This window comes from Onychomys torridus, chromosome 7 (assembly GCF_903995425.1).
Source record: "Onychomys torridus chromosome 7, mOncTor1.1, whole genome shotgun sequence".
Taxonomy (NCBI): domain Eukaryota; kingdom Metazoa; phylum Chordata; class Mammalia; order Rodentia; family Cricetidae; genus Onychomys; species Onychomys torridus.
In genome coordinates, this window is record NC_050449.1 from 107,483,468 (window position 1) to 107,505,922 (window position 22,455).

Below are 22,455 nucleotides of genomic sequence, written 5' to 3' on the forward strand. Positions count from 1 at the left end.
GTTTTACAAGCTCCAAACTTGTAATGGCAGCACGAAACGACTTATTCAAAATACTTGGAACAGAGACAATCACACTTTCAAATGAAAAATCTATCTTCTGCTATTACCTAATAGGAAGTTAAGAATAGGTATCTAGAGGAAATTCATCCAGATTTAAATTATAGTTCTGGGCTGGAGAGATGACTCAGCAGTTCAGAGTACTGGCTTTATCTTCCAAGGGACCTGGTTCAATCCCCAGCACCCAAATGGTGACTTACAACTATCTGTAACTCCAGTTCTGGGGATTTGATGTCCTCTTCTGGCCTCAGTAGGCACAAAGACATGCACATGGTAAGGACATACACGTAGACAAAAAATAAACATGCCCAAAATAAAATTAAAAATAAAAATAAGTTTAAAATTCTAGTTCTGTCTTGCAGAAGCAATTCATTAGTGCTGACAAGTGTTAATGGGCAATACCAGACTAAAAGGAGATTATAAATACCCTATGAACATTATAGAAAGAACTCACGAAATCTATACAACTTTTCTCAAGACAAGTTCTCATTATGTAGTCCTGGCTGTCCTTAACTCACAGAGATCTGCCAGCTTCTGCCTCCAGATTTCTGGGATTAAAGGCATGTGCCCACCACACCTAGCTAACTCTACGTAAAGTCACTCCTGCAGCTATGTAATAACTAAACCTAGTATGTCAAAAAGTACAACAGACGATTATCAGCAAACATAATTTACGAATGAAATAAAACACATTTAAAAGGACAAAACTACTAATTTATTCCACTAAAAATCATTTAGGATTTTCCTTTCCTTTTGTTTAGAGGTCACAATTTTAGCCTAAAGTTCACTGTGAGCAAGGCTCTGGGTAATTCTGCCCTCGGCCTCCCAAGTGCTAGATTTAAGTGAGCCAGAACACTAGCCTATCTACTGTGAGCAGGCTCTTAAACAGACTTAAGCATTCAGTTTGAGGCTCCCAGCTTCTACACTGGAAGTGCTCTGGACCAACATGACAAGTGTGGTTCTCAGGAAGACTGGGTTCATCTATGACAGCACCAAAACATTCTCCTACTTTTGTTTAGTTTGTAAATAAGAAAGACCCTTGCTCTACATGTCTTGAGCCTTAAGACAGGAAGATACTGATAGACTAGACTTTGTAAATTAAACTGTAATACTTGAGGGAAACCCCCAACAACTCCTAATGTATCCACTTAATAAAACACATTTATGGGGGCTGGAGAGATGGCTCAGAGTTTAAGAGCACTGGCTGCTCTTCCAGAGGTCCTGAGTTCAATTCCCAGCAACCATGGTGGCTCACAACCATCTGTAATGAGATCTGGTGCCCTCTTCTGGCCTGCAGTCATATATGCCATATACATAATAAATAAATAAAATCTTAAAAAAAAAAAAAAAAAAAAAAAGGCACCTGGCAGTGGTGGTGCATGCCTTTAATCCGAGCACTCGGGAGGCAGAGCCAGGCAGAACTTTGTGAGTTCGAGGCCAGCTTGGTCTACAGAGCGAGATACAGGAAAGGCACAAAGCTACACAGAGAAACCCTGTCTCGAAGAAAAAACAAAAAAACCCAAAAAACCAAAAAAACCACCAAAACAACAACAACAACAAAAGACCACATTTATGAAAAAGGCAGCCTCAGAAACTTTCAGTCCCTTCAAGCAAGGGTTACACAGTGGCTCTCCTCTGGAAAGTGCTTACTGTAACACTGAGGACCTGTAAGCAAATGAAAAGCCAAGACAAAACTCCATGGAATCCAGGTAGCTGCTGTTGGCCCGGTTCCTTCACCATGAAGGTAGAACTCAAAACAGATCATCACTGCTAAAGGGACCAATCTAGGAAGCATGAAAATCACTTTATGCTTTTATAGACACCCCAATCATGCAAATAATGGATACAGTTTATAGAATGCAAGAGCAATCTCCTATCTTGGTATATCTTTACCTGCCACAAATATAAAATGATACTTTTCTTTTTAAATCAATTTCAATATCTTGGACCAAAAGCACCAAAATTATTGGATAGTAATTAAACAATTTAAACAAATATAGTCAGAAAATAGCAGTACAAATATTAAAGTATTATCTCAAATAATCTATGGTAGTAAAAACGTACTCCTAATAATCAAAATATGAGAGTCAGAGTAAGTGGTGCAAACGTGTGTTATTTAAGATAAAATTCAAAGCTGTTATGAGAACCACTGACCACTATCCCACAGTGTGCCTGTCTCTGCCAAATACCAAAAAATTTAGGTCATTACTGTTCTTGACCTATGAGCTGTTTACTATAATATAAGCTAGTTTTAAATGAGCAAAACTTTCTTACATATTCAAGACTGGCTTTGAACTTGCAAACCTCCTACTTGTCAGTACTGGGACAACATGCATGTACCACCACACTTCTAATTAATAAGCTTTACCAATGTCTTGTTACCTATAGGACAAATCACCACAAATAGCCAACGGACTACTTCAATATTTTACATTTCTGTCTTATAAATTTCAAAAGCAACCACAAATTCTTTCTGTAGTTCAGAAATAATTATTTTAAGTCACTTTGCAAAGTCTTAGCTGATGTGTATCTCTCATTGAGAAAAAAACCAATCATACACCATGTTTAACCTTGACAATTATATCTAATTTCTCATCAACTCTAGCATGAAATTCTTTTGATAAAGTAGCACAGGTTTTATAGGAGACATCTATGCTCTTTTGCTGTTTTATCAACTAACCACATCCCTACATAGGATGTCCTACTACATAATGCTCCTACCCACCCCTCTTTCCCCAAGACCTTGGAACAGGCCAGTTCATTCATAAATACAGTGTTAGTACAGATAATCAGTACAGATAATCAGAACCAATCACACAAACTATTTCTACCTGTTATACTTCATGTGACCACCTGAGGCCTGTTTCTGACCATCCCTCCCCCACTTTCTACTTGTTTTTCTGCTTTTGAGAAGGGCCTCATGCAGTCAAGAAAGGCATGTTCAACATAAACAAGTACTGCCTTTTCATGGGTGGACAATATAGAGCAAACAAGAAGTCTGTTTAGTGAGAACGAGCACTGGAGGTAGAACACTCACCTATGTAGACTCTCTTGCTGTATCTCTGCATCAACAGCAGCACAAACACATGGAGAGGAATAAGGTTGATGATAAACACATAGCCTCCCCACGCAGAGACCTATGGGAAAAGAGAAGCTTAGACACATGGCTCCCCTCACACTTCCTAAAACAGGTATGTCTCATTTGTCATGACAACCTAAACATGAGAAAATGCAACACTGGGATTTTTAGCAATTTTCCTAGGTGGCATATATACATAACATAGTTCTTATTTTTTTACTGATAAGTCAAATAACATGATCTTATAAACCCAGTAAGCTTTATAAACTCAGGAGAATAGATCAAGATAATAAATTTGATTTCATAGGAAGGCTAAGAACATCACATAATTATGAACTGGCAGAAACTAGGCTGTCCTGAAAATGAGTTTTAGAATGTGAGAACTTCATTTAAAATATATCTTTGATTTATATGTATGCACATTTCTTAAATCAGAATAACTATGGCCACTCACATCTAAATCAATATTTTTAAAAGCTAATGTTCATTCTCAACCACTACAATGGACTGACTTTTCACATACTCAGAACAGATAAGAAGCTCTTTAGGATCAAAGCTCATCAGCATGTTCTAAATTAGTTTGAAGGCTGAAAGATTCATTGGCTATCAAGTCATCTTATGAGGACATGTGTTAGCACACAAAAATAGTTCAAAGTAACTTCTAAGGACCTACCATTAGTTCATAATATATAAACACCTGTTTACTGCTTAGTCACACAAACTCCTCTCTGCCCCCATACACACCAAAACCCCAATGTTACCCTGATCTTAAGCATCAAGCCCTAAGAGGCCCCTGGATATTCCTAACATTGAAAGTGACTTGCTTACGCACAGGGTACAACACGCACCCCAGGTATTAACCAATTTAGAAGAACCACAGAAAACTAACACACCTACTTATTATTCTATGTAATTAGTTTTAACAATCAGTTTAAATTATCGTTAATTTTCACATAAAAACTACATAGGCTATTAGGTGAAAAAGAGGCAGAAGTGTAAAAACAGTCATACTGAATGAACCCTAACCTGAGAGGTCTATTGAAAAATGATGAGGCAGCTTACGGGTTAGCACAGATTGCATGAGCAATGCTTGGGTAATGGCTGTATGGAGTTTGTGATTCTGTAAGTGCAGCGAGGAATCAATATGCCGCCACCTCATCTCTGTCCACTCACAAACAGATAAACCAAAAGCAATCTGAATGCCTGTCTCATGCTTTAAAGCGGTCTCGCTCATTCTTTGCATGATCTTTTACTCTGGGGTTTTATTTCCTTCTTTTCTGGCTTATCCACCACAGAAAATTTTCATCACTTTAAGGAATGAAAAGAGAACATTAAGTCTCCCTCTTCCTTCTGTTTTCTCAGGTAACCTTCCTTGGGAGAGTTTTTTCACCAAGTACCCTTATTTCTCTGGCCTTCCCAACTTAGTGGTGAACAGATGATGTATATTTTTATAACTCATGATTATGTGACCATTAAACAGTCAATTCTAATAAAGGAAAACTAGCTTTTAATTAAATATTTAAAACTATTTGAATGTTAACCAGAAGCTGAATTTACTTAAACATGGTTCTATGTTCTGGATTTCACAGGTAAAGTTTCTTGTTCTTTTTAATTTGTAACGTAACTGAGAAAATATTTTACTTGTCCATAAAATGAAAAACATAGGAACAATAAAAATATAAATTCAATTCTAGATGTCATTAACAAGTTAAAATCTTTTAGAAATTCAATGCTAAGAACAATTGATTTGTTTCACTTGCTTATAATAAATACCGCATCTGAGGACTGAATTATCAGCTCTCAACAAAACGCATGTCTCTCCAGCACCAGGCCATGAGGACCGTAATCCAGGTACACACTGAACAGAGTCCAACACCAACCTCAGACAGGAGTGGGAAGGAGAGGGTATGGAGAAAGGAGCTGCTCTTGCTGCCCAGAGCCCTTAGAGCAGTGCCAGGCACGGATCTTACCATGTAGAAATACGACAAGCAGCAGCACATCGTCCAAAACACAGACCCAGTTTTCACAGACTTCACCTAAAAACAATAAAAGCAAATCCCATTGTAAAATGTGTGTGAAGACAGTTAATCATCTAAAAGGTACTGAGTGAGGACTGAGGCTTGGCCACCCCAGCTGACTTGAACAAGTAATGAACAAATTACCCCCTTTTTTATTTTCTGTCATGATATGATTAACATCAACAAACTAGAGCCTTAAATAAATGTGTTTAGTGACTCTACATTTTCATATGGTTGATTTGCTTTAGATTTCTTCATCTGAATACATGATCACACACACATGTGTGTATAGATAGATAGATAGATATACAGAGAGATTCTAAACTTCCATTTTGAAAGACGTACTGTTACAATTAGAAAGCTTTAGATATGATAATAAATATTTTAAAATGTATATTGTTGAACTGTCTCCCAGAAGGCCTACTACGTAAGTAAAAATTTCAGCAGTCTGACTTAGAAAGACTTCATACAATAAATCAAAGTTCAACTAATCCTGTCTTAAAAGTAGTCATTTCCAAACGAGTTATCACCTAAAAGAACAAATAGTATCTTCAAAATAACTGACACAGACCTAAACACACGGTGCCCTAAGATGAACACCTAAGAAACATGAGGACAAATCCTATCACAAGGAACTCTCTAGTCAAAGAGTTCTATTTTATCTCTTGGTGCTGAGGGGTGTGTTCAAATGTGAGTAAATTTCTAGGAATTCTTTACTTTTAAAAACAGGTTTTTAATAATATAGTACAGTTAACTTCAAATGATGCATAGACTTTGGTACAAAGTATGAAAATGAATACAGCAAAAGGAAGCAAGGAAGGTGGGGCTGGAGGAAAGAAAACATTTCTAGTTTATAGCACTCAGTGAGAATAAGGAATAAAGTATACAAAAATTTAAAAAGCAAGACAATGTCCTTTAGCTAACCTGAGTCAATCCTTTGGAAGGGTGATTAAAAAAACAAAAACAAAAAAAACCCAACCCCCCCCCCAAAAAAAAACAAACAAAAAGAGGGAGTTATGGCAAAGTGTCCTTAAAAAAAAACTGGCACTAAAAAGACTGAAGTAACAGATACAAATGTCCTACAGAGGCAGAGCAGCAAGATGGGAAGAGAACTGAGTGCTCAGGGAGGTTTCTCTAAGAAGAGAAACTGAAATGTGCCCAGAGAATGAAGTAGGCAAGAAAGCAGAGGACTGTCCTGTAAGGCATGACAGCAGCACTATACAATGGTGCCAGTGGAGCCGAGAGACAAACAGTCACCAGGTTAGGTGTCTCACCAGAGAGCTGGAGGAGTAGGGGCTGTAGGTCCTGCCGAGGATGTAGGTGACTGTGCCACCAGGATCTGGCCTTTCAGTAACTAGGACTCCCATGTACTCCGACAGCCTTCTGCCTCCACTGGATAGCCAGCATGCCACAGGCCACCAGTTTTTATCTCTCACCTGCTTACACTCCAGAGTGATTTACTTCAAACTAGTTCTGGTCTGCCAAGACAATGAACTATCAAGGGTCCTAACCACCTTCCATGTCGTACTTTCTTGGGCACTCCCCCCATTACTACACAAGGTACACAGTTTCCTTCTACCATATTACCTGTGTATCATAGTTAATATTCTTGTTTATACAAGGTTTTTTTTTTAACTTTTGTGACTATTTATGTCTCCTCACTAAGTCCATATTATTATAATCTACGTTAAGAAAATCACAATGTATGTTATAGCCACTAAATACATTCCATAGACTTGCTTCTTTCTTTTGAGATAGGGATAAGGTCTTACATAGCCCAGGCTGGCCCTTAACTTGCTACATAGCTGAGACTTGGCCTTAAACTCCCAATCCTCCTGGTTCTACTGTCCAATTGCTGAGATTACAGGTGGGCCACCATACCCAGTTTAATTCCATGTGCTTAAATTTCCTCAGGCTATAAAGCCAAATGGAGCGGCAAAGAATAAGAAGTCAAAGTTATTTATCAGTGTTGACAAAAAACAAAAAAACAAAACAAAAAAAAAAAAACCTTGCTAGGCTATGCTGATACATAATTAAGTCCTCCTCCAACTGAGGGATAAAGATACAAGATAAGAGTTTCAGTCAAAGTACAGTTTGAGATTATATGGTACAGCCAGGTACTGAGTATCTAATGGTTCTCTGAATGCCAACAGCAGGGAAAGGCTTCTGGGGTAAACTACACCAAACCTGGGAAATGGCAGGATTTATACAAAACTTTCAGATATGATGCAAGTTATCCAATCAACAGTCCATAGTGGATCTAACAGCAGCAACCCAGATGGAGAGTTATGAAACTTAAAAGTACATGCCTGTAAAACACAATCCATAGAAGGTTAAGGCGAAAGGTGATCTTTACCATATTTAAGGTGTAAAGGGCTTAGAGAGATGGCTCAGTAGTTACTGCTCTTGTAGAGGACTGGAGTTTGTTTCCCAGCACATATGGAAGCTCACAATCACCTGTAACTTACAGCTCTAGGTGATGTGATGGACTCTTCTGGTCTCCATGGGCACATACCCACAGATACAATTAAAAAAATTTTTTTAAAGGACTTACAAGGCATAGTAATAACAGAAGTGGCTCGGCATGGGGGTAGGGAAGGTGTATGTGTTAGAAAAGATGACAGTATATCCCAGATGGTGTGACAGAGGTGAACAGCATGCATTTAGTTCTATGAAAACAAAACAAAACCAGAGTAAGAGAATCTTCCTGAAAGAGCATCAAGGTTTCAAAGAGGCATGCCTTGAGAGACTGTAGTAAGGAGGGGACATAACATCACCTCCACCATCTCAAACGGACAAGAGAGGCTCCAGTGGGTGAGGGAAGACACAGGAGGGCTATGTAGGCCACGCTCAGGAGCTGCTTTTATGCACAGGTAGTAAGGACAGGTAAGAGGAGAGTCAGAAGTCCTTCACTGGGGTTCTAGTTTAGAATGGATGTGGACGGACAGAAGTGGTGATGTTTAGGGTGAGCTACTGAAAGAGGAAACCCAGTTTCCCGGGGAGGCCCACAGATAGCCCGTATGGGGATTCGGTTTTGTAATTTGGTTTTTGACAAGCTGGTATGAAATGCTCGGTGGAAATAATGTGACAGGCTCACTATGTATAAGCACTGTCTTACCTTTAAATCACTTCGCTAGCAGACAAGTTGAAAGGACTAAGCTTGAAACAAAAACCTAAGAGGGGAGAGTAAGTTTCAAGACCAACTGGAGTCACTCTAGTGGAAAACAAAGACAATGATACAAAAGTTAAACTGCAACCAGACTGAGAAGTTTTTAAACAGTCATGAGATTACCAGTTTATCTGAATTCTCAGCTATATGCTATTAAATGTGGTTTTACATGTGCAAAGTCCTGGGTTTAATCATCAGAAATAACATTTTCTTCCAAAGCTAAATGAAATTAAAATTTTTATCAGTTAAAACTTTGACATGAGACATGTCTGGGTTAAAGGAATATGAAGTTTCAGAGATTATTCACTGAAGGCAAAGAGAAGAAAAAGACCGAAACTAAAACAATTTAAAACAACCATGTCAGGACTTGGGGTGGGGTGGGTAAGCTCAATGGTAGAGTGTTTGCCTAGCACACATGAAACCCCAGGTCCAATTACACTTACACACACACACACACACACACACACACACACACACACACACACACACACACACGTGCGCGCGCGCATAAAATAACCATTTCAGTGTACAGGGAATCAACCAAATGAACAAACTGAGAATTGAGGTCTTCGTGTCCCCAAAGCTTGCCCTTCTCTCTACTCAGCTTGGCTGGGGAAAGTGGAATGTAATCAGAAATCAGCTGGTATATTGCCCCTGGACTCACTGCAGAATCAGAGTGTTAAGCATGAAAACAGCTTTGCCAGCTAAAAGTAAACCCTGAACACATGAGGCCATCTACCACTCTGCTCAACCAAAGTTATAAGAACAGTGAGGACAAGCAGACTAGTCAGACATGAACCTGGAATGAAAATGCCATCTGAGATAAGGTCATTCTTCATCTTCACTGAGAAGACACACACCTAAACTTGGGAAAATTATCAGACGATAAGCTGCAACTTTGAAGGTATTCATCACACCACAGACTAACCAATTGTATGCAAAAGCTTAAACATACACTCCACCTTTGGCTGACATACATTTGTGTGGACAGGGGTGATCTTTAGGAGGCTAAATTAAATTACAAAGATTAGAAATAAAAATAACAGTAAATACATCCGTGTAAAACACCGGAGTTGCCAGCTTTTAGTTTAGGTTTAATAATCCAACATAACCAAAAAGAAAAAGAAAAAAAGAAGAAAAAAGAAACAAAATCCAAAGTTATACAACTAGCTACAATGCCTCACTTCCACCAAGTGTAAGGAATGCAAAGAAACAGGAAAGGATGCTCCAGGTTTGGGGAGAAAGAGAGCAGTCAGCAGAACTAGACCCGAATGAACCTAGGTGATTAGACTTGCGTCAACTATTATAAATCAGCGAAGATGCATGTTTTTTAAAAATGGAAATGTTTCACCAGGGAGCTTCAATAATGCAGTAAAATATGTACATTTCTGTACTAGTGTGAAGAAACTAGAAGTAACTAGAAATTTGAGAGCAGAAAAGCACAATAAAACTGTATGGCCCAGGCTTAAGAGCAAATCTGAGATGGCACAGGCATAAATGAACAAGAAAACTCATCAATTAAAACCATCTAAAAAAAAAAAGAAAGAAAGAAAAATTCCAGAAGAGACTAAAGAGATGGGGGAGGGCATTTTGAAATCACAACTTGCCAAATTTTATAGTGAACAATCTAGAGAGCCATGAACCCCAATAAACCACCAAGTATAATAAAAGAAAACCAAATAAATTAGAGAGGAAATTCTGAAGAGGAAAAGAAAAAAAAAAAAAAAAACCATATATGCCTACAACGCTTTTAGCTGATCTCTCATTAGGAAGAAACAAAGCATCATCCTTAAGAAAGAAACTATTAAAACATGAAGGCAGCCTGCTGGGTGTGGGGGTACAGGCCTATAATTCTAGCACTTGGGAGGCAGTGGCAGAAGAATAAGAAATTCAAGGCCAGTCTTAGTCATATAGCAAATTTAACACCAGCCTGGGCTACCTGAGACCCTGTTACAACAGAACAAAAGCCATCAATTGTGTGTGTGTGTGTTACATATATGACATGTATATGTATACACATACACGTTTATCTGGATTTTTCGACTGGTGACACACATGCACACATATTTATATAAATATGATGATAATGGCATAAGAGAAAAACAATGGCGCTTTATTGGATCCACACTGCTAAAATGTACTAGAATTATCTTAGTAATAACCTAAGGCAGATTGTACTAAGTTGAAGATGCATGGTGTAAGCTGAAAATGCAATGTATAACCACTACACACAATAAAGTTTTAAAAAATTAGAACAATTAAAATTAAAAATATACTTTAGCAGATAGAAAGCTACTATATTACAAATGCAAATCAAACCACAGAAAAGGCTGTGCTAAGTGTGAATTCACCAAACACTCTAATCAAAAAGGCAGAGTTGTCAGAACAGATTTGAGACCCAACTACAAAGTCTTTTAGAGTTGAAACATTTGAATTTAAAGCTTATCCAGGGTTAAGTCTTTTCTGAATGATAAGAAATCAATATAATTGGGGAAGGTAATTAACCCAAAGGCTGGATAAATTTTAGCCAGGCTAATCAACTAAAGAGGGAGGATACAAAATGGTAAAGGTAGAAATAAGAGACATCATTACAGACTATACAGAAATGATAAGAGACTTGGGAATAAGTTTTGACAACAAATCAGACAACTGAGATGAAATAAAAGTGGTTCAAAATAGATACATATTACCAAATCACTCATGAAGAGAAAGATCAGATCACAACAATGACATTAAAAAAAGCAATTTAAAATCTTCCAGGTCCAACTGTGAATTCAATGTTAAGTTAAAAAAAAAAAATGGCAATCTCATACAAACTTTTTTTCAGAGCATTGACGAGAAAATATTCCCTAACTCATCAGAGAAGCCTTCTGCAAACCTAATATCAAAATCAGACAAAAACAATCCAAAAAACCACTGGTCAAGATTTCTCACCAACTTAGATATAAAACGCCTAACAAATGTACATAATATAAACACAGCAATATGAACAAGGTTATACACTGTTAGCCAATTTTATCTCATGAAACAAAACTGTTTTAACATCTGAAAGTAAACGAACCCAGTGATCCCCTGTCTGGGTAATTCTGAACCTTGGGGAACATTTGGAAATTTCTGAATGTTTCCATCTACTTAAGTCAGACCAAGTGAGGGCATCCATTGTCCTTGCTTCTGATATTCAACACTGTGTTGAGATTCTAGTCAGTACAAACCAGAAAGGAAAACAGGTACACACACTGGAAAGCAAAAGGCAAAGCTGGCCTTTTTACTTGGGGGAAGGCAGATAACATGACCTTGATATGTTTAAAATCTTAGGAAATCTAAAAGCAAACAGAAGTAAAGTTAGCACATAAGTTTATCACAGGACACATGGTCAATATACAAAAATTTCCATTACATAGAACTTATTTATGACATGATACTAAAGAAGCTAGTGAGTCAACATGGTAAGTGTGGTCTGTAGGATCACTGGAATAGAAAAGACTCAGCAATAAACCCATCATTATGGTTTCTTTGGATCAGGACAAGGTCAGGATGTCCTCTCCCACCACTTCTATTGGACAGAGTACTATAAGTTCTAGTAAATCCAACAAGACAAGGAGGAAAGAAAAGGGATGCAGACTGTTAAGGAAAAAATAAAGCTGATCTTTTAAAAGATGACATGACTGTCTAACAGAGAAAATTTCAAGGAATCAAAACAGCCACTAAAACCACTAAGTGAACCAGACACGTAGCAGGATATAAGAGTAATTGACACCTAATATTTAAATACACAATAACCCTTCAATACAGTACATATGTTAATTCATAAAAATGAATTTTAAAAGAGTATGTATAGAATGTATAAGGAGAAAATCAGCAAACTTTGATGAAAGAAACCAAAAGCCGGAGAAATGGCTCAGAGGTTAAGAGCACTGCTTGTTCTTTCAGAGATCCTGAGTTCAGTTCCCAGCAACCACATGGTAGCTCACAACCACCCGTAATGAGATCTGGTGCCCTCTTCTGGCCTGCAGGGATATGTGCAGACACTGTATACATAATAAATAAAAAAATCTTAAAAAAAGATTTTAATATAGAAATATTTCATGTTTATGTTAGGAGCTCAATATAATCAAATGTTTTTGGTTAAAAAACAAATTAATCCAAAGTCTGTATAGAAAGACAAATACTCAAAAGAGCTAACATGATATTAATAAAGAGAAATAAAATCACAGGGATATTACCTGAAATGTAATACTTACAAGACAGTCAAAAGGACCACTGACATAAACAAAAGCTAGGGGTCTAGAGATGCTCAGCAGTTAGGAGTACATACTGCTCTTGCAGAGGCCCTGGCTTCAGTTCTCAGGACTCCTGGAGACTCACAACTAACTGCCAGTAACTCCAACTCCTGAGGACCTGATGCCTTCTTATGTATCTGCATTCATGTAGTGTGCACACACACACACACACACACACACACACACACACACACACTTAAAAAATTTTTAATTAAGCTATACAGTTTTTAGAATAGAAGGTAAAATTTACTTACAGCCTAGACACACAGAAAAGACACATCCCATGCAATCCTGAGCTGGTCTCTTCCATAATGTTCAGAGTCAGTGAGAACCCAAGTGAGTCCAGACAACTCAGGTATAATCAGAGCTTTTCTCCAAGAATCTTAAAAATAACTTTACTCCCAGAAATTACAAGGTCCTTTGTTACCAGAACAAGTCAACATTCATAATTTTCTTAAATAAAGTGGTATGCTTGCATGTACATCTACATATATGTATATTCATCTCTAGATCTAAGCACAGTATGTGAGTGTGCATGCACATGTGCCTATCATGAAACCCTTGGCTCCAGCTTCAGCACCACATAAAACCAGGTATAGTGGTACATGTCTATAAAATCAGCACTAGGAAGGTAGAGGCAGGAAGAGCAAAGTTCAAGGTCATCCTAGATTACACAAAGTAAGAAACATCACAGATGAGTATTTTAAAGGTAAATCCAATGTGATTGCCTAAATAACATTCAAGTACTTAGTATCCACAAGTTCATATATTGTGACCAGTAAACATCTTACTAAGCAGGTGAAAAAGAACACTATTATCACAGACAGGTCTATTAGAAACCATGGCTTTATATCTATAAGCATGGGCTATCTTGTTTAAGCTCACAGTACTAACAGACTTGTGGAAAGAGAATCTTGTATCACCGTAACAACAAGGAGCGAAAACTCCCTCAGCAATCTACAAAGTACCAAGCTTTCTTAAGTTGCCAGGCAGCTAAAGTAATGAAGCAATGAATATGCAAGTATTAGGATAGCTAAAGACCCCAGACACACAAGCAGCCTGGTTGCCATGGCAAAGATTTGGAGGGGCTCAGCCTTAGCAACATTGTTAGTCACATGGAAAATCAGAAAATACTGGACTTGAGGCAGAGGAGAAGCTCAGTGGCAGAGTGCATGCCTGGCATATACAAGACTTGGCCCTCAGCATAATAAAAAGGAGGAAGGAAAGAGAACTTTTAAATGAAAAATTAATGATGGGATGGGATATAATGAGTGATAGGATGCTTGTGAGCATGTGCAACAAACTGATCTTCAGAACTGAAGAAACAGACAAATCAACAAATCAAAATAGAGTACAGGAAATTGATGAAATCCTTGTGTATTTGTTCAAAGTGCAGAAAAAAAAACTAGACACAAACATTTACAGTACCATCATTTATAATAGCCAAAATTTAAAATAACTAAAGACTGACTAATGTGCTATGATACAATGAAATATTATTCAACTTAAAAAATACATGAAGTATCTATTTATAACACAACATAGATTAACACTGAAAAGTCTGTTAAGGGGGAAAAAAAACCTAGATTTTAAAAAAAGGTCAATATATATTATATTCTTTACATGGAGTTCACGCAAACCCAAAGGAAAAGGCAGATAGCTGTTTTATGGAAAAGAGAGGAATAAGAAGTTTATGACTCAAGATGGCTACAAAACCCAATCCAAAGTGGACCAAAAACCATAATCCAAGACCTGAAATTTTGAAAATGCTAGAGGAAAAAAGAGAAAGAACCACTAGATTTAGATATATTTTCTGAACAGGAGTCCAATATAGCTCAGGAAATAGCATCAACAATTGACAAATGGGATCAAGCTATGATTGGTTCAAGATTGTGGCTTTTGCATTGTTGAAATCTGCCATGGTAGCATGTATTCCTCTCTCTTTCCTTTCTCTCACTCTCTTGCTAGTGACTGATTACTTGTTTATTTTATACAATATGAAAATAATTCTTTTATTCAAGTTCAAAATGGGTCATAAACATCAACAATGAATTTGGCTCAGGAACTGCCACCAAAACATACAATGATGGTGTAAAAACAAAGGAGACTAGAGCCTTCCAAAAGAGCATAGAGGCTGCCACCAGAAGTTGACAATGGCCAAATGAGAGCAATGATCAAAACCACTCCTATTACAAATACCTGAGAAGTTGCCAAGAACTCCACACCAACCATTCAACAAATGTGAAGCAAAAAGAGAAAACAGCCTGTGAACTCAACTGAAAATCCAAACATGACCTACCATCTTCTTATACAACAAACCTGCTCCTTGTCAGATTGCCACATGTGATCTTCAGCTCAGCCACTGGACCAAGAGGCTCCAGAGCACTCCTCAAAGACAAACTTGCACCAGAAACAAGTTGCAATCAGGGCCTGGTGGTCTGCTGAAGGTCTGTTCCACCACAGCTTTCTGAACCCTGGCAAAACCAGTACATCTGAGAAGTGTGCTCAGGAAACTAATGAGTTACATGAAAGCCCAACACCTGCGGCTGGCATGGGCCAAAAGGGCCAGTTCTTCCCAAGACAATGCCTAACCCCACATTGCACAACAAATGCTTCAAAAGTTGAACAAACTGGGCTACACCCACCATAGTCACCTGACCTCTTTCTAACCGATGACCCCATTTCCAGCCTCTCTACAACATTTTGCAGGGAGACACTTCCAAAAATCAGCAATAGGCCAAAATGCTTCCCCGTTTTGTTGGTGAATCTCAAAGCACAGATTTTTAAACCACAGGAATTTATATAAACTTATTTTTTACTGGCAAAATGTACTGATTGTAATTTCCTGTTAATAAAGAGGTATTTAAACCTAGTTGTAATGATTTAAAATTCAAGGTGCAAAATCACAATTCCTTTTGGCACCAACCAACAGAAAGCCCTGCACAGCACAAGAAATGACCAAACAGAAGAGAAGGCCTGCAGAATGGGAGAAAAACCTCTGCAGCAACTCATCTAGCAGGGGACTGCTAATCAGGATATACAGAGTTCAAAAAAGCAAACACCAATAGGAAAAATAATCCAGTCAACAAATGAACAAATAGTCAGTTCTCAAAACAAGTACAAATGGCCAATAAAAACATGAAAAAAATGTTCAGTAGTTTTAGCCAAAGTGCAAATCAAAATTGCAATACAATTCCATCTCATCCAGTAAGAATGGTTAGAGTCCTTCTTACACATACACACCACTGGTAGAAATGCACTACAGCTTTGCAATGAAGGTCCAGGAAAAATCTAGTGGCTTCTGGACACCCTTAATTTCACTATGGAGCTACTGTAACGGAATCTGTGGTGTTGGAATAAAGAAATGTGGACAGAAGCACAAAGAGACAGGCAAGTTCAGAAGTAAAGCCATATACCACAGTGAATTTACTTTGGACAAGAATGCTACGACCATTCAATTAGAAGTTAAGAGGGTTGTTTGTCACGGGACCCTAAATACCAAAAAAAATGATTATGAATAAGAACCAAGCTAGGGAACTCCCACTTCCCAATTTCAAAATGTACCACAAAGTTCTGGTGGATCAAACAGTATTGTGCTGGCAGAAAGACACACACAGCTCTAGGTAACCCTGGCATGTGTGACCAAATGACTCTGACAAGATACCAAGATCAACCAATGAGGGAAAAATGAAATCAATATGTGAATTAATTTGGACATCTGTTTAAGCATCATTTAAAATGTAATACATGGAGCAACCTGTGGTTGATATATTATGTACCCCAATAAACTTATCTGGGGGTCAGAGAACAGAACAGCCACTATATTAAACATAGGTTTAGGCAGTTGGTAGCACATGCCTTTAATCCTAGCATTCAAGAGGCAGAGTTCCGCCTGGATCTCTGTGAGTTCAAAACCACACTGGAAACAGCCAGGCATAGTGACACACGCCTTTAATAGCAGGAAGTGATAGCAGGAAGCAGAAAGGTATATAAGGTGTGAGGCCAGGAACTAGGCCTTTTTAAGCTTTTAGCAGCAGTTCAGCTGAGATCCATTTGGATGAGGACACAGAGGCTTCCAGTTTGATGAAACAAGATCAGCTGAGGAATTGGTGAGGTGAAATTGGCTGTGGCTTGTTCTGTTTCTCTGATCTTTCAGCATTCACCTCAATACCTGGCTCCGGGTTTGTTTTTATTAGTAACATCTTTTAAGATTCATGCTACAGCAACCTCAATATAAAGCTTAGAACAACTATGAAATTCTTAAAAGATGACACAGGGCAAGAGTTCACAGCAATGTGTTTCACAATGATTTCCTGGAATTAGGAAAAGAAGTTGTTGACAAGTTGAGGTTCATGAACATTAATTTTTATATATCAAAAGATACCCATAGGGTGAAAAAGCAGTCCACAGAATGGGGGGAAGCATGTAGAAATAGTTAATCCAAATGGAATTAGTAGCAAGCATACATAGAGAACTCATAAAACTCAACAACAAAAAGCAAAAAGCCACATTTAAAAAGCAGCTAAAGACTTCAACAGGCATTCTACAAACATATCCAATTGGCTACCAGACACACAAAGAAGTACTTCCCATTCATCACTGAGAAAATGCAAACCAGAACCAGCTACACTACCTTACACCCATTAGTATCATTACTATCAACCAACCAGAAAAATCAAGCCAGGCATGGTGGTACATGCATGGAACCCCATCTACCTTTGAGGCTGCAGCAGAAATATTGGGGATTTGAGGCTAGTCTTGGCATATAGTGAGAAACAGCCATAAAATAACAAGTGCTGGTGAACATACAGAATCATTGGTAAATCTGTGCACCATTGGTAGAAATTTGAAATGCCAGTTATGGAAAATGGTGTAGAGGTTCCATAAAAGCACTAAAAATATAGATGTTAGACAAGCTGTATACTACAGGATTTTACCTATTCAATTAGCCAAAGTCAATGAGACAAGTAGAATGGCTGCATTTTACAAGATGTGGGTGGACGATGTAGATGGTCACAAAACATTACAAGTATATATAACATTAATAAACTATGGCACTGGGTAAATGTTAGTCTGCGTATTTTACCATAATAAAAAAGCTGGAGGAAAAAAAATTAAGTAGTATATGTGTAACAATTATGCTAAACACAAAAAGGAAGACACTAATGTCCTATGTAGTAAGACTGCATTTATGTGAAATGTCCAGGTTAGGTAAGTCCATAAAAGATAAAACCATTGAGACAGTGAGACGTCTCGGAGTATAATAATGCTTGCCTCGAAAGCTGGATGACCTCAGGAGTTTGATCTTTAGAACCCACGTAAAGGTGGAAGGCAAGAACCAACTTCACAAAATTGTCCTCTGACCTCCATGTTTGCCACAGCATACATGAACCTCTCTGACTGCATCATACACAAGCAGCAATAAATAAAACTTTAAATGCAGATGCTTGGTTACCCCAGAACACAGAGAAGGAGGAAGTGAGAGGTACACGGCTGAGGTACAAGCACAATTTTTAGACTGAAGACATTTTCTATAAATAGTGGTGATAGTTGTATAACAATAAGTTAAAAAGGATTAACTGTATTCTTCAAAATAACACAAATGAATTTTATCACAATTTGGAAACATTTTTAAATGCTAAAAGGTAGTTGCGATTTCAGTTAGGACACTACTTCAATAGTTCAGACTCAGGTGTTAAAAAGGAGAAAATACTGTATGGAAGCCAGACGCAGCACACAACTATGGGAGGCTGAGTCTGAGGACAGTCTCAGAACATACCAAGGCCTTGTTACAAAAAAACTACAGCAACAAAAAGGGCTAGAAAACTATTTAGAGAAGCAATGCTAGTTTTTTTTAATGTCCAACTGTAAATGAATTATTTCTAAGAGAGTTATTCCTAAGTGAGCTTTGTTCCTTCATATTTATCTGTTGTACAAATTTCCCACAATAGAGTGTTTTTGTTTTATAGCAAATATGAGATATAATAACAGAATGTAGATGACTAAGAGTTACCAACCTATCTATTCAGACTTTCAAATTCAAATCAATGCCATTATTTACTTCACACAATTTTATTAAAAAAAAAAAAAAAGAATTTAACCAACATAGGTTGAATCTTCTTTAATATTGTTTCCTCAATGTCAACCACACACCCTCAGAAAAAAAATGTGTTATGAAGTTGATGCACGGATTCCTCATTGCTGTACTTTTGCTACAAACAGCATAAAGAGTATGTAATTTGCATTTTTAAAATTTTACATCCATGATTTATCACATCATGACTATTCTACTGTAATTCATTTTCCCACAGGCATTATATTAATACGATCTATCCACACTCACATACATTGTTTTTAGTATTAAACTAACATAATTAGAAGGCTTTAAATAGACTGTAAAATCTGAAGTTTGGGGCAGTGTTTGTTTTTTCTTTCCAGCTGCATGCAGTAAACACAGGGTTTGTAAAGACATTTCTGATGATGACAGCAGAACTGTTAGTGTTCTACTGCCAGCACCATACTCACTCACATGGGTGCTCTGCTCTCTAAACTCAAGGTCAAGAGACTGTCTCTACAGATCACACGGCAGCGTTCTTCTTAGAATTCCAGGTCAAAGCAAAAATACCTACAAGCCAGGGAGACTTTTTGTTTTGTTTTCTGTTTTCTCAAGACAGGGTTTCTTTGGCCTTGAACTCACAGAGATCCGCCTGACTCTTCCTCCCAAGTTCTGGGATTAAAGGTGCGCACCACCACTGCCTGACCTGCCAGTTAACTTTTTTAAGAGAATTTAAAATTACTTTTAAAGAGAAGTGATGCTGTCATTCATCTACCGACCTAAAAATATAGTTAAATGTATATATAAAAAGTACTTACACATAAAAGATGTGTACAGCTGACAGGGTGCTTCTGTTAGCTTCTTTTTTTTCCTACCACCGCCCCCCGCCCCTGCTTTTTTTTTTTTTTTAAGCTATGACTTACTAAGTAGATACAATAGGATTATTGTAAAAATTAAAATTTATAGACATATTAATCCAGTTATATCTACAGGAAAAATTCCTGGTATACTTTTAAATGTTACCTATTGTTAAATTTATTATGAGTAGTAACAGATCTGTGTGCAACCTAAGGACTTTGGGCAGAAGGTTACCAGCATTAATGATAGCCAAACATTAAGAGGTACTTACCCATAAGTAGTAAGTGAACTGAAGCGCAAAAATTGCAATGCCTTCATTATCAAAGGATCCTGCCACTGACCGAGATATGTACCCTGGTACAATAGCAATAAAACAAGCAGCTAAAAGTCCTGCTCCTTGGTTCCAAAGTTCTCTAGTTAGCAGGAATGTAGATATAGATGTAAGGCCGCTAAAAGTTGGTGCAAGGAATACACACACATCTCTTATGTGCACTGTTATGTTCAATGTATTTAAAATCCAATGAATAAGGCCAGCTGTTATCATCAACCCTGGGTAAACCTAGAGGGGGGAAAAGAAATAAATTTAGTTACATATAAAACAAAGTACCCAAAAAGAACAATACACATTTTTTATTAGTATACACTATTTGTAGTTAAGATGGAGAGAAGAGCTTTCTTTCATGTGATATAAAATAAGATCTTTTTGGAATAGATACAAAGAAGAAATTCATATACAGAATATACACTGAAATAAAGGAGAAGAGACTATAAAACAAGAGTAATTAAAATAAAAAAATATGTAATGAAGTTTATTCCAATAATTATCTCCCTCACTTCGCAGCACTGTCTTAGTCATGTATTTTTCAGGCCTGGGATTTTAACACTCTAGTCGTGTTCTTACTACGTATACATAAAAAGGAGAAATGACAATTATAAGTAAGTCTCCTCTACTTTTAAATCCAAGATTCAGAAAGTAAACACTTCTACCAAAAAGAACCAGTTATTTGGGAACAAAAAGAATGCTAAAAGGCTTAGTTCTATGTTCAAATTCTTAGTGATGAAAAAGAAGATTAATAAACTGACACCCGCCTTTATACCAAAGGGCAGCACAAGAAGATTTGGTATTGGGGGATAGACAATTTGTATTATTCCTCAGTGACTAATATGTGTGCTTTTATATGCATTCACAACCAAATCCTCAAAGGCTCTCCTTCTCCCCGAGATCGACACCACAAAGGTTATGTCACACATTCATTCCCAGACTGTCCTACTGAAGTCTTCATATCCCTAGTCTTTAGCTCACCCCCTTGCTTTTTCTCCCTAGCATTTATTATCATTGAACACACTATTTATAAATCTTATTTTCAACTGCTCACCCTCATAAGAATATAAGCTCCAGAAGAAGAAGAGTTTGTCAGTATCAAGAACAATACAGGCAGAGTGGACATTCAGTGTCTAGTGAATGCAGAGTAACAGGATTGAGGGGAGAAAAACAGTACAGTAAGTTCTTACACTTCTCAAAAAATTCTCTTCCATTTCATATTAATACTAGGTCTTACTATATGATTTTGTCAAGCAGTACACAAAGAAAATAGACATGAATTTGAAAATACTTCTCAATGTAAATCAACATATCCATATAATATGGCAGATGGACCTAACATAAGAAAACAGTCAAAATACAAAGTAGTATTGAATAAAAGGTCCAAAACCAAAGACTCCCAACAACAAAGACATATTCAGACTTGGAGCTGAAGAGATGGCTCATTGATTAAGAGTACTTGCTGCTCTTGCAGAGAGGGCCCAGATTCAGTTCCCAGCACCTACATGGCAGCTCCTAGAGTTTCTGACTCATCTTGTGACCTCTGCAGGCCCCAGGCACGCATGTGGTGCACATACACAGATGCATGTATACATAAATTTAAGATAGACTACATATGTGTGTTCGTGTGCATGCGTATGTGTATAGATACACACACACACACACACACACACACACACACACACACACACACACATTCAAACTTAAGGAAAAAAGGATACTCCCAGATGTAAAAAAAACAAGGGAGTTCAAATTTAAGTATGTAGTCATATCACTACAGTCCACAAGAGAAAGCAAAAAAAGCCCAAGAAACCAGGTGTAGTGGGGCCTTAGGGTCAGTGGTCGAGCAGTTTTAACTTGACACGGGAGCCAGAGAGAAAGCCTAATTCCTAGCAAAGTCAGATCCTGTTTATGAAACTAAACTGGATAAATTCTTCTCATTCATCAGGGAAAGGAACTCTGCCTTCCTTACCAAGTAGGAACAAAGTCCTACAGAGATAAGATTGTTCCAATACGACAGTACTATCAGGATGTAAGAAGCCTCAAGATGGGGCTGTGCAAATGGCTCAGATAGTAATACTTGTAAAGCACAGGGACCTGGCTCCATCCCCAAGCCCCATGTTAAAAGCCTGCAGTGTTGGACATTCTTGTGGACTCAGCACAGAGATGGGGAATTGTATGGTGGGCAGAAGCAGGCATATTCCTAGAGTTTGCTGGTCAGTCAACCTAGCCCAATTATGGAGCTCCAGGCCAGTGAAAGACTGCTTAAACAAATAAGAACAGACCCAAGGAACACCTGTGGCTGACTTCTGACCTCCACATGTACTTGTGCCATCCCTTACCCCTTTCTAAACACAGAAGGAACATGGCCTAAATTACAATATATTTTAGGTTATAATCAAGTCTCAAAAAAAAATAAAGGTTTGGAAGTTACATAGTATTTGCTAACTACAATCTATTTCAAAAATTTTTAAAGAGTATTAAAAAATCCTCTTTTAAAAGTTATAAATGAACTTCTATGAAGGTATAGTGGTCCATACCTATAATTCCATCATTTAGGAGGCTGAGGCAGAAGGATTAATTACAGTTCAATGCAAGGGCTACAAAGTGAACATAA

The 22,455-nt window shown here is 37.6% G+C and overlaps 1 protein-coding gene across 2 annotated transcripts in view; it reads right to left on the reverse strand.

Annotated features, from left to right (window-relative positions):
• The window catches only part of Stt3b (STT3 oligosaccharyltransferase complex catalytic subunit B), a 75,633-nt gene that overhangs the window by 20,860 nt on the left and 32,318 nt on the right, over nt 1–22,455 (reverse strand). For both annotated transcript variants that reach the window (XM_036192883.1, XM_036192884.1), the window contains exons 3-5: nt 19,788–20,075; nt 5,107–5,172; nt 3,095–3,194 (exon numbers count right to left, since the gene is read on the reverse strand). In XM_036192883.1, the coding sequence (XP_036048776.1) occupies nt 3,095–3,194; nt 5,107–5,172; nt 19,788–20,075 (454 nt within the window). The remainder of the gene's footprint in view (nt 1–3,094; nt 3,195–5,106; nt 5,173–19,787; nt 20,076–22,455) is intronic.